Source organism: Neofelis nebulosa, chromosome X (genome assembly GCF_028018385.1).
Source record: "Neofelis nebulosa isolate mNeoNeb1 chromosome X, mNeoNeb1.pri, whole genome shotgun sequence".
In the NCBI taxonomy this organism is placed as follows: domain Eukaryota; kingdom Metazoa; phylum Chordata; class Mammalia; order Carnivora; family Felidae; genus Neofelis; species Neofelis nebulosa.
The window spans coordinates 127,495,563-127,508,233 of NC_080800.1; the positions used below are offsets into that span (position 1 = coordinate 127,495,563).

The 12,671-nt window shown below is 50.4% G+C and overlaps 1 protein-coding gene across 3 annotated transcripts in view; it reads right to left on the reverse strand.

The window, feature by feature from the left end:
- Positions 1 to 12,671, reverse strand: part of GAB3 (GRB2 associated binding protein 3) — an 80,693-nt gene that overhangs the window by 40,772 nt on the left and 27,250 nt on the right. For 2 of the 3 annotated variants that reach the window (XM_058714483.1, XM_058714484.1), the window contains exon 2: positions 143 to 446. In XM_058714483.1, the coding sequence (XP_058570466.1) occupies positions 143 to 446 (304 nt within the window). Of the gene's footprint in view, positions 1 to 142; positions 447 to 1,874; positions 5,039 to 12,671 lie in introns of those variants that run through there. The other variant, XM_058714485.1, reaches the window with a different exon arrangement.

The window sequence follows — 12,671 nt, forward strand, 5'->3', positions numbered from 1 at the left end:
ATTCTGATATCAAGGAGCCCGTGCGAATACCCTTGAGGAGGTGGGGTTGGCATGGTGATGTGTTTTCCCGCAGAAGTGCTCCAGGGTGCATCACATGCCCCAGGCCGCCCCCGGCTCACGGGAACCCCGGCCCTGCTCTCACCCGCACCATCCTCCAGTTGGCCGAAGTTGCAGACCTGACTGATGCTGTACACCCACACCAGCATTTCTACTTCGGTCTTAGCCACCAGATAGAATGTACGCAAAGCGGTCTTGACAATGAACACGAAGTTATTCTGAAATTCCTTCCGGACGAAGCCGGGGCCCACGTGCTTGCACACTGCACACTCGCTGAGGTCGATCACACGGATGGGCTTGCTCGAGTGCTTGGTCCTGTAGTACTCCAAGACGTCCGGGCTGCCGCTCATGCGGCCCCGCCGGAGGACGAACCAGCGCTTGCGCCAGGCCTGCAGGGAGGCAATTCGACAAGAAGTTACCGGACCCACGGCATGGGCTTCTCCAGCTCTGCCGAGAACCTGTTTCATGACAAGGACAGCAGAGAAGCAGATCAACCACCCTAACAGTGAAATGCAACGTCCACCCAGCTTTGCATTAAGTGGCTAGTACACCATGTACAAGCCCACTTTATTCAATGATTTTAAGGATGGCTCATCACTGGGGACTGCAGCAATGGCATTCGTGCCCACGGGTCAGAGGACCAGATCTATACAATCATCCCAACTGATGCAGCTGAGGAGTGTCACATCAATGCACATGTGTTCATGCTTACAAAAAAAAAAAAAAAAAAAAAACTTAGTAACGAATGAGAAGAAAGCCTTCTTAGCACTATCTATCTGAATCCCAAAGCCAAGATTGGACGCAAAAATCAGGTACAAATCGTGAGTGCCCACTGTTGTCGGTATTAGCTAACGTTATTTAACTTCTAGAGAATTGCTCAACAAGAAAAGAAAAATCATACACATTTGACAGGAGAGAGGATTACCATCATCTGAAGTTTCTGACCGTCTTTCTGTAACCCCCAACTGCTTTACCATAACTCATTGAAGCTCCAAAACTATCCTGTGGGAAAGGTAATTGCTTTCTCTGTGCGTACATTTTATGTCTGAGAACACTGAGGTTCAGAGTAACGAATGTGGAGTAAAACAGTCAAGAGGGGGAGTGTAGCCAGCATTCCGTCCTAAACCACAGTGTGTCCCAAACCAGGAATCGGGATGTCCTAGGGGGCATTGGAAAATAGGTGTGGTTTGCTTGTCGTCCAGGCAGGCGGGGGGAGGTGCAGGGCAGGAACCATGTGGCTTAAGCTTTCACAGCCTGCTGACAAGCACTGTGACAGCTGAAAGGAGAGAGCCAAGCATTGAGGTAAAATGATCACGCTTCACCTGATCCACACCCAAAAAAGAGAATGATGCTCCAGAGAAACCAGCACCGGGAGGTGGGAAGATGCTTTGCATGCCCCTGGAGCTCCTCAGTCCCCACTGTCCCCTGACCTGGAATGAGCTGCCTCCTTGGGTATGAGACCTAGGAAAAGACGTATTGGCAATTGACCATGGCCCTGCCATTCCAAGCAGTCTTCGCTGTTAACTTCCCCACCATCTCCTGAAGCCAGGGAGAAGGAAGTAAGGCCCTTCCTCAAAGTCGTCCATTTTCAGGGTGCCTGGGTGGCTCAGTCAGTTGAGCATCCGACTTCGGCTCAGGTCACGGTCTGATGGTTCGTGAGTTTGAGCCCCGCGTCGGGCTCTGTGCTGACAGCTCAGAGCCTGGAACCTGCTTCAGATTCTGTCTCCCTCTCTCTCTGCCCCTCCCTGCTCATGCTCTGTCTCAAAAATAAATAAAAACATTTAAAAAAATTTTTAAAAAGCCGTCCATTTTCTTACATTAGGGCACCCTGTGTTCTGCTGTGGAGAACCAGACACAGACCAGGGGAGCAGGCCGACAGGCCGACGGTGGGGCTGTTTTCCAGCGGAGACACTTGATGCTGCAGTTGGCAAGTGCAAGGGGCAGATTTATAGCTGTGGTTAGCTCCTCTGAGCGGTGGTGTGTGCGACAGCAGGAAGTGAGGGCTTCTGCCAGGAGGCATGGTGACCACTGGGACAGGAAGTCCTTTCTATCTCTAGCTTCTTGGGCCTGACACATTTATAAAGCCACCAGCTGAGACCAAGAGACCCCTGTAGAACGACAGGCCACCATCTGGGAGAGTTCTCAGCTCCCTCACTGCCTAGGGAACTGGAGACCCGAGGCAGCAGAGAACCCAATCAAGCGCCGATTGAAAGGGGAAAGGCCAGTCATCACAAGAGATCTACCGTTATGCCTCCGAAAACCCCTGTGAGGCTGCGGCAATGGGGCAGGCACTCCGCGCTGGGTTGGGACAAGGAGGGAACAGGCACTTGGCAGGTGCACCCGGCCTTGGTTTCGCCTCTCTGAGGCGAGGTTTGGCCACTCAGAAGAGGGACAGAGCAGTGCGATTAAGCCCTCATCGTCAAAGATTAGAAACATAACAGCACGTTTGTGTGCTCATGGGGATGATTCAGGAAAGACAGGAAAATGCATGATTCAATAAACTCCTGTCGCAGAAACATGGCATCAGATGAGGTAAAGCCACTGAACAGAAGTGCTCAAGTGTCACTGTGCAGTTCGGAACATGGGGGGATGGGAAATCGGGCAAACAGGGATGCAGGGCAGGCCCAGGGAAGGGTCCAGGGGACCAGGGAATGCCATGTGTACCCACTAAGGAAAGCTTTCACGGGGAGCCTGGGGCAGCCCGAACTTTCCAAAGGCTACTGTGGTAGGGAAATGTGAACAGGAACTTTGTTGTACTTCCCCAAACTGATTCTAAAAGAGGAAGTCAAACGGAGTGCAGAACCAAGTGTCAACTTAATTGTTCTTAGTTTTATGGGAACAGATTTCTCATCCTTTAAGAGCAGTTTGAGGGGGGGATAAAAGTAATAGCAAGAATCGCTGTGCATCCTGCCCGATGATGGAGACAGAGAATTGGGCGAGAGCCAGGGTGGGGAAGGGATCTCAAGCCGTGGCAGTGGCTGCACGGGCGGAGGGTCGGCTGGGAGCAGCATGAGCGCAAGAGGAGAATGACACGGTCATGTCTGAATGTCACTCATTTGTTCAACAGCCATCTCCCAGTGGCCCGCTCATATGCTGACACCGTGTGGGCACCGGGAAAACAGAGGGGACCGGGGCACAGGGCCGTGGGGGGCAGGGGAAGTGGGCAGAGGGATAAACAGACGATTGCAGTCTGGGAGGTCAGTCCTATGGTCACGGAAAGCCAAAATTCTCTGGGGATGCACAAAAGACACATGCGATTGCGGGGCCCAGGGAAGCTTCCAGGAGGAAGTGGTGGGGAAGCCAAGGCTGAAGAAGGGCCCAGGAAGCAGCTAGTGGAAAGGCTTCCGCTACAATTGCTTGCAAGTGTCTGGCCGCCGCTCGGGCTGCCGAGGTGTCCGCCGCAGAGACACCATCTCCAAGGGCATGTGGCCAGCCCGCCACTGCACCCGGAGCAGGTCCCCTGACCCCACCCAGGCGCCTTGAATGTACACATCTCGGCTGATTTGGATAGCTGACCGTTTGGGTCCCTTGTTTTTTCTCTCCACACGCTTGTGCGTCAAACTCCCCAGGAGCTGGCCCCTGAAACCCTACGCACCCCCCTTGACCCTAATAAAGGCAGACGCCAGGCCCCTGGGAGCACTGTCTCTACCGACGACGTCGAGCCATGGCCCCAGGTGTGTCGTGCACTTTCCAGGCGTGCACACGACAAAGGCCCTGAAAGCAGCCGGCCCACGCAAAAGTGAGGCTCTTTACAATAAAACAGCGTGGGGCGTTGGGCTGCCTCAGCCTGGATCATGAGTTCAAGCCCCATGTTGCATGTAGACATTTCTCAAAAATAAACTTAAAGACGGGTGCCTGGGTGGCTCAGCCAGTTGAGCATCCGAGTCTTGATTTGGCCTCAGGTCATGATCTCACGGTTTGTGATTTCCAGCCCCTCGTCGGGCTCCGTGCTGACAGTGCAGAGTTTGCTGGGGATTCTCTCTCTCTCTTTGCCCCTCCCCGTCTCCCCTTCTCTCTCTCTCTCCTCCTCAAAATAAATAAACTTTTTAAAAAAGATACAATGAAACAGTTCCAAGACATTAATCATGCAAACAGGTAAACAAAGGGAAAGAATCGATCACTATGCTGCCCTTCCTCGACAAGCCGTCCCACTGGGAAGATGAAGGCAAACACCTGTTTATAAATGCGTTCTGACCCAGAAAGGAAAATAAATGACAGAATTCGAATATCCCCATTTTGCCACCCCTGTGAATCAGCAGCTATAGGCATGAGGCACCAACACTTGCTGGCTCAGGAAGCGAAATGGCACGAGGGTGTGATCGACCACAAGCCGACCCGGGGGGGAGATCCGGCATCTCAAAGGCCCACGTTCCTCCACACATAAACAATAAGAAAAAGGGGGGCAGACTACCCAGGAGATGAAAACTTTATATCATAGAGCCTAGGGGACGCTCATCTGAGTGAATTGGTTTAAAATCCTTTTGGTTACAAGAGGGCTTCTACCGAGGGCTCAGCTAATAATAATAATAATTCACAAGCCACATACGTGTTTTATGTGGGTTGCTAGGTTTGTGCTTTCTTCTACGAGAGAGAGTGCACGGGGCAGGGGCAGGGGCAGGGGCAGGGGCAGAGAGAGAGGAGACAGAATCCCAAGCGGGCACCGCACTGTCAGCACAGAGCCCAACTTGGGGCTGGGACTCTAGAACCGGGAGATCATGAGCTGAGCTGAACCCAAGAGTCAGATGCCTAACCGGCTGAGTCCCCCAGCCACCCCCACTCAATAAACAGCTATTAAGTACCTACTGTGTGCCAGGCACTGTGCACAACAGGTGGAAGGATGCTGGAGGACTGGTGAACTCACAGAGGACGTGAGGGCTTGAGGGCTGCTGTCTCTTCTCACATAGGAGCTCTTTACCTTTTACAAGTGCAGGACCGCTAGCTTCCATGGCTGCCCTGAAGTCCGCCCCCTCCCCTTGGACCTCCTCCACTGCACACGTCCCAGAAGCAGCGCCATCATCAGTTTATAAGTTATTCATAATTCATGGGGTGGTTTCAATTGGCTAATTGTGTGCACAGTGATTTTGCTTTCCAGATCCTCTCGGTGCAGGACATGCTCATCTTCACAGAGAAATGGAGTACAAAAAAAGGGGTTCCTTTTGAATTCGGATGCTGCTTCTCACTTTCTGGGCGGCCTTGAGCACTTGACCGCTGCGAACCTCAGCATGTGTAAACGGAGCCAGTATGCCCTGGCCTGCCTCCCGTGTGCTGTGATTGCGGCGAAGCCATGACAAATGGACAGAGAAACGTTATCAATTTGAAAGTAACTTATAAAATGATGATGGGGCTGTGTGTTACCAGGGCACAAGGCACTGCTTGCCCTGGGGAAACTTTCTCCCCTGTGGAGTGCATACCCCACCCCCACCCCCACCCCCGCAACCCATGCACCAATGGTTCTGAGGGCTTTTCTAGCTCTGATAATCAAAAATCTGTTTCCCATGAGCCTTTCCTGCCACAGCCACCAAGCTGACTCATTACCACCCCATGCGTATCATCTCCAACAAGAAAAACCTGCAACATCCTGTAACCTTGTGGAAAAGTGTTTGTGCTCATTCCTCGAATCTGAGAAAGGTTAAAACTGAGCTCCTCCAGGAGGGTGTGTCTGGATCACAAGCCTGCTCATCTGTAGGGAAGTGTTAAAGGAATAATTGAATCTCATCTTTCTAAGACTAAAAGCTATGTGTTGTTCTCCTCTTAAACCAACCCAACTTCCTGACTTCATAATTTACAAACACCTCGTAGTTTGGTTCTTGGTAGACAGTGACCCGCCGGGTCAAAGAAAAGCCCAAGTGCCAGCGAGCCTGGGGTGGAATCTCAACTTCCCTAGGATGGGTTGAGTTAGATCCCCCCACCCCCCCATTCATATGCTGAAGTCCCAACCCCCAGGCCCTCAGAGTGTGACTGGATTTGGAGACAGAATCTTTAACAAGTTAAAATGACGCTATTAGTGTGGGAGCTAAGGGGAAAATGTGCACACATGCATAGAAGGAATATATCACAAAGAGGCAGAGAGGGAAGATGGCTATCAGCCAGCTAATCAGCCAGGAGAGAGGCCTCGGGATGGATCCTTCCTCCCGGCCCTGCCGACATCTTGATCCCAGACTTCTAGCTTCTTAAATCGTAAGACAATACATTTCTGTTGTTTAAGCCACCCAATCTGTGGCACTTTGTCACAGCAGCTCCAGCAAACAGATATGTTCCTCAACCATTGGTACACATTCAAATCACTCCACTTCCAGCCACACCAGTGTAGAACTGGCACTGAACTTACCCCCTACCCATAAAACCAACTAGACCAAGTAGATGCAACGAGTGCTTTTAGACACTGGACGACAGTCAGTGCAGGGCTGTGACCCGTATGAGAAAAGAAACGAAAGAGGTAAGCCCATGGACCATCCTGGCTTTCGGCTTCCAGGCCCATTTCTAGACCATGACAGTGAGGGGAGGGGGTCCTAAACAGAGCACAGCAGTCTTGCAGAGTTGAGAAGACAGAGATAAAAATTCTGGATGGTTGAGGTGGCTGAAATTTGCAGGGAACAGGGCCAGAGAGGAGGAAGCTAGGTAAGGAAAGAGTTCCAGAAGCCTACAGAGGAACCGCCCCACAAGACCCGTACTAATGACAGCACGTGTACAGCGAAACTCCATGAGGTGAACCGAAACACAAATCCAAAAACAACGACCAGGGACCCACGAACTGAACACCTACCAGGGCTGGGACATGTCTGACTTCTGACCAGTTAGAGTGGAAAAACCTGAAACACTCAGGAGAGACTCTGGAAAGGCCACAGCTTAGAGTTGGAATAGGCCAAACCAGCCCTGGAGTGGAGGCGCTCTAGACTTGCCCAAAGAAAGCTTAACAAGAAGCCTTTGAATGATCAAGACTAACAAACATGGCCTAATTATTCACAGAAGCTCAGGAAGAATGTGGTTGGCAGGGCACCTGGGTGGCTCAGTTGGTTAAGCATCCAATTTCAGCTCAGGTCATGATCTCGCGGTTCGTGGGTTCAAGCCCCGCGTCGGGCTCTGTGCTGACAGCTCAGAGCCTGGAGCCTGCTTCTAATTCTGTGTCTGCCTCTCTCTCTGCCCCTTCCCGGCTCACGCTCTGTCCCTCTCTCCCAAAAATTATAAATAAACGTTAAACAAATTTTTTTTTAAGATAAATAAAGTTTAAAAATATATACAATATTACTCTTGAGAGGGGCGCCTAGAGGGGCCTCAGTCAGTTAAGCGTCCAACTCTTGATTTCCACTCAGGTCATGATCTCATGGTTCATAGGACTGAGCCCCACGTGGGGCTCTGCACTGACAGCGGGAGCCTGCTTGGGATTATCTCTCTCCCTGTCTCTCCTCCACTTGCATGTTCTCTTTCTCTCTCCCTCAAAATAAATAATCAACTTAAAAATACTAGTCTTGAGAAAAATGACTATTTTTGTGGGTTCATAACAAACCTAATCACCAAGATTCACTCATGACACATTTATGCGGCAAGAGACTGGGATGTGATGGTGAACCAGGCAGATGTGATCTCTAAGCTGGATGAGAGGCAGTCACACAAGGCTTGGTACCAGACTTTTAAATCAAACACAGTAAATGCTCTATCCAGACACTGCAGCGGCCTGTTCAGGATTAAATTGGGGTGTGAAAGTGATCAGTTAAGCAAACCTAACATGAGCTTTTATCAGCTATTGAGACAGATTATCAAGGTTGGAGTTTACAAAGGAGACACCTTAGAAGTCTGAACATTTGATTTGTGCGCTTGGTTTTACTTGCAAAGTGAGATAAACCTGGCCAGGTTATAGCAATTTCACTTCTTGTGCTCCAGAATTCACTCCCATAAAATTGAAGTGGCCTGTCTGGATTATGTCCATTGTCAAAAAACACTGAAATGAACGGAGAAACATCCTGAAAGTCTCCAAGGCTGTAAAGAGACACCTCTGGTTTAAACTGCTTTTCTGGCCAGAGTGATTACTGTCCCTTTGTTTCGGCGGAATTGGCCCCCTGCCCCCTCTGCAGTGGTGAAATCCCAAAGCTATGAAATCATTTCCTCCACATACACACAGGATGGGTCCACAACCTGCCTTCGCAGCCAGGCTTCCCAAGTCAGGCTGAAGGAACAGGACCTCCATGTGGCTGCACTGGGAGCTAGGTTTCGACCCTTTGGTATTGCTGGTCCCTGAAGTACCTGCAGTGCATTGTTGATGTGGGCTTGTGGCGCAGCGGACAGACTAGCGCTGTGGCCGTGAAGGGGGAATGGGAAGGACCCCCATGTTGGAACAGATCTACATACTGACAGCGGTGGCGGTCACGCGAAACTACGGCTGATGAAAGTGCACTGACGCGCCCACAGGCGCGCGTGTGCATGTGCGACAGGGGAAGCCTGCAGCAGCTCTCGGATGTTCCCGATGTCATTTACTGGTTGTGTAAGATAGAGACACTAGGGGAACAACAGAAGGCCACCAGCCTCCTGGGGATCTAATGATGTTTCTAAATAAGCTTACAAAAACATCCTCAACCCAAAAGAAGTCAAGAGAGTACAGAAAGCTGGCAGAGGGGGTGTGCACAAAACATGCTTGCCTTGGGGCGCCTGGGTGGCGCAGTCGGTTAAGCGTCCGACTTCAGCCAGGTCACGATCTCGCGGTCCGTGAGTTTGAGCCCCGCGTCAGGCTCTGGGCTGATGGCTCGGAGCCTGGAGCCTGTTTCCGATTCTGTGTCTCCCTCTCTCTGCACCTCCCCTGTTCATGCTCTGTCTCTCTCTGTCCCAAAAATAAATTAAAAAAAAAAAACGTTGAAGAAAAAAAAAAAAAAAAACATGCTTGCCTTCACTCCACGTGTGTCCACACTTACAGTCACCGAACGGGAAGCGTGCTGGGGACAGAGAGAACTACGACGCAGGCTCTGCTTCTACAATGCTCACAGTGGTCTCGTGGGCCTAGTGCACTGATGGGATGTGCTGCGTGGATGAATTTGCAACCGCCGAGACGGTAGGAGCGACAGTCGGTGAAGCTGGAGCGGTGGCACCAGCCGGTGGAAGACGCGGAATTGCTAGTCCCGGCCCACCAAGGGCACGTGACCACAATGGAGGGAGGCCTCCACGTTGAATGGCAGGCTCTGGTTTACAAATGTGCAGACACCGTCACTGTGCAATGTGGTACCGACTGCTCAGAGTGCTCTGCGTGGGACAGCGGCACAGGAGCTGCCACCAGTGGCATTCCTTTCTCTTACCAGTTTATCCACTTTTACTCATAATCCTGTGAAGCGCTCAAAGCAGTGAATTTTTCCAGAACAGTGAATTTTTCCAAGTGTCTCGTTCATTAATGCAAGTTTCATCACTCCCCCTTCAGTGTCCAAGAACACTCTGTAACTTGGGAAGCCTGCGTGGCTCAGTCAGTGAAGCGTCCGACTTTGTCTCAGGTCATGATCTCTCAGTTCGTGAGTTCGAGTCCCATGTCTGGCTCTGTGCTGGCGGCGTGGAGCCTGGAGCCTGCTTTGGATTCTGTGTCCCCCTCTCTCCCTGCCCATCCCCTGCCGGCACTGTCTCTCTCTGCCTCTCAAAAATAAACAAACATTAAAAAAAAGTTTTAAACAACACTCTATAACTTAAGAAGTTGAACAAAAATTAGTTGAAATTCAAGAAAAGCAAAAACAGTAGGAGTTGGTCGGTGACCCGGGAAGCTATCTGAACATGTCACCGGGCAGGTTTTCCAGCTGGCTGATCCGGCCACTCCTGCAGCTTCCTGGGAGGCATCTGGAGGGAAACAGTGACACAGCAGTGCCCTGCAAGTCACGTGTCTGAGCCCTCTCAGCAAAGACTGTTTTATCCCACAAAACTATCAGAAGCATTTCCCCTGATTTAGCTGTCTTCCAAAGTGGAATATTTCTGTCCCTTTACATGCACTCTTCTCTAGAGATCAGAAGACGGGGAGGAAAAAAAAGCAAAGACAAATAAGACTGGCCCTTGTCTGATTTACGGACTGACTTTTCATTTCCTCTTACATCCTTCCTCATCACTGTTCCTCTACGAGCAGGTTCCCCCCACTGGCTTTTTCTTGTTGTTGTCTTGCCGTTGATGTGGGCTTCGTAAATGCTAGCTAACGAGTCAATCACCGCCGCCATTTGTACGGCCCCCAGGGATCTTGGATGCGGGGAGCAGTTGGTAACGACCTGAAGTTCCCCCATTCTCTTCCCAATGGCTTCGCCATGAAAATACTCAGGAAGTTTGGGGCGTGTTTATGGGTTGCAAAAGGTGAAAATCATCAAACAAACAGAATTCTGAATAATGTTCCACTTTCTCCCCGCCTTCTACTTCCTTGCCAAAGGGGACCGCAAAAGCCATGGGACCCAAGGGCAGCGGGTCGGGAATTTCCAGGAGCCCGTTACACTGCTCCTCTTTGTCCTGGCTCAGTGCCAGTAGCCCTGGGATTGCTGGTGACCCTTCAGCCTGATGGCCTGTAACCTTCTGTTCGCTGCCAGATACAGCTAAGACTTGTCCCAGGCATGGAACAACTTCCTGTGATTGTCCTGGAGATGGCCTGGCCCACAGGATCAGCTTCCATGGTTGTCAACAGACGCAGAAAAGTCCTGTGTCTCTGCAGCGTGGCGGGCCTTGGAAGGAGGAATCTTGAGGAGGGATGTTCGGCAGAGATAAGTGTGCCACATTACATGACATGCACTTGACCTTCCTCATGAATTGTCAACCTAAATGCCACTGAGTGTCCTGGCTAGTTTCTCATTATTTCTTACATGGTAGATTCTCAGAGGTCATTAAGACCAGCTAATCAAATCTGCAGGTGTTGTGAACCCAGGAAGGTCACCAATACATGAGGTATCAGGCTCAGGATCAACATGACGGCTTGGAACAATGGCTGAAAACCAACTCAGGAAGAAACAGCTGTTTGAAACTCTAGTAAGTTCTGTGATAGAGTAAGAGTCTGTGGTGGAATGGACAACTTGACAACTGACCTGGCTGATGAGGAAATATTTTAAGCAGGGTCCCTGCAACAGCATGAACACATAAGAATAAGATTTTATTTTCCTTTATTTTATTGTATTTATTTTTTGAGAGCGTGCGAGAGAGAGAGAGAATGTACATGCAAGAGCGGGGGAGGGGCAAAGGGAGACAGAGAGAATCCCAAGCAGGCTTGATGCTCAGCGCGGAGCCTGAAGTGGGGCTTGATCCCACGACTTGGGGATCGTGACCCGAGCCCAAACCAAGAGTCAGACACTCAACTGACTGAGCCACAAGGTGCCCAGAGAATAAGCTTTTAAAAATCACCATCATCCCCAAGCGTTGGGTAAAGATTAATGGTAATGGTTACACAACATCATGAATGTGTTTAATGCCACTGAACTTTACCCATGGTTAAAATAACCCATATTATAGATGTATATTTTACTCCAATAAAAAATGACAAAATATTATTCTCACAGTCATGGGTGTCTGTCCCCTAGGGACACTCCCACTGCTCAAGCTGAGTGCCGAGGCACGAGGGCTCCTGGGACTGTCTCCGAAGGAGTCCGCTAACAATGAGAAGATATTCCTAACAGAGCAACAGAAAGACCTCAAGACAGATTTTTCTCAAAATAGTAATAACAGTTTGCACCGATGTCAGCGGTTTGCATGGATTGGAGTGAATCACTTAATGTCCACATGGACCCTGTGGGGTACACACCCTCCATCCCTCTGAGGACACTGAGGTGCGTGAGCTACTCAGATCACCTACCTTGGGAGCCTGGGTCTCAAACGTGTGCTGCCGTGACATCAGAGGCTGCTGTGAACTGACCACAGCTATGTGGGTCACGTGTAGGTCACCGAGCTTAGAAGCCCCAAGAGCGAGCCGCAGAGAAAGGAATGAGGCAAGGGGAGTGCTCGCTTCAGACGAGCTCTACGAGCTCTACGTAGAGCAGATTAACTGGCAGAAGGATGTGTAAGGATGGCGCACCCGGATTCTGAAGCGCTCCAAAAAAATGAAAGGAATGAGGAGAATTCGGATTTGGATTGTGGGAGTACGTATTTGGATTACAAAGCCCAGGAGATGAGAAAATTCAGCACAGTTTTATAAAAATGAGCTCAGTCTAGGGGCGCCTGGGTGGCTCAATGGGGTAAGTGTCCAACTTTGGCCCAGGTCATGATCTCGCGGTTTGTCAGTTCGAGCCCTGAGTCGGGCTCTGTGCTGATAGCGCGGAGGCTAGAGCCTGCTTCGGGTTCTGTGTCTCCCTCTCTCTCTCTCTGATCCTCCCCCCGCTCATACCCTGTCTCTCAAAAAATGAATAAAAACATTAAAAAAATTTTTCTGACAGCGTGGAGCCAAGAGCCTGCTTCGGATTCTGTGTCTCCCTCTCTTTCTGCCCCTCCCCCACTCATGCTGTGTCCCTCTCAAAAATGAACAAGCATTAAATAACATTTTTTAAATGAGCTCAGTCTAGCAAGCCATCCTCCCGTTTCCTAAAATAGAGGAATTTGGGAAACCTGGTGTCTTGTGTTATTAGATATAAGATATCTGAGGTTCAGTGCAGAGAAAAATCTTCTTAAAATGCCACAACAGTGCCTGCAGCCTAGAG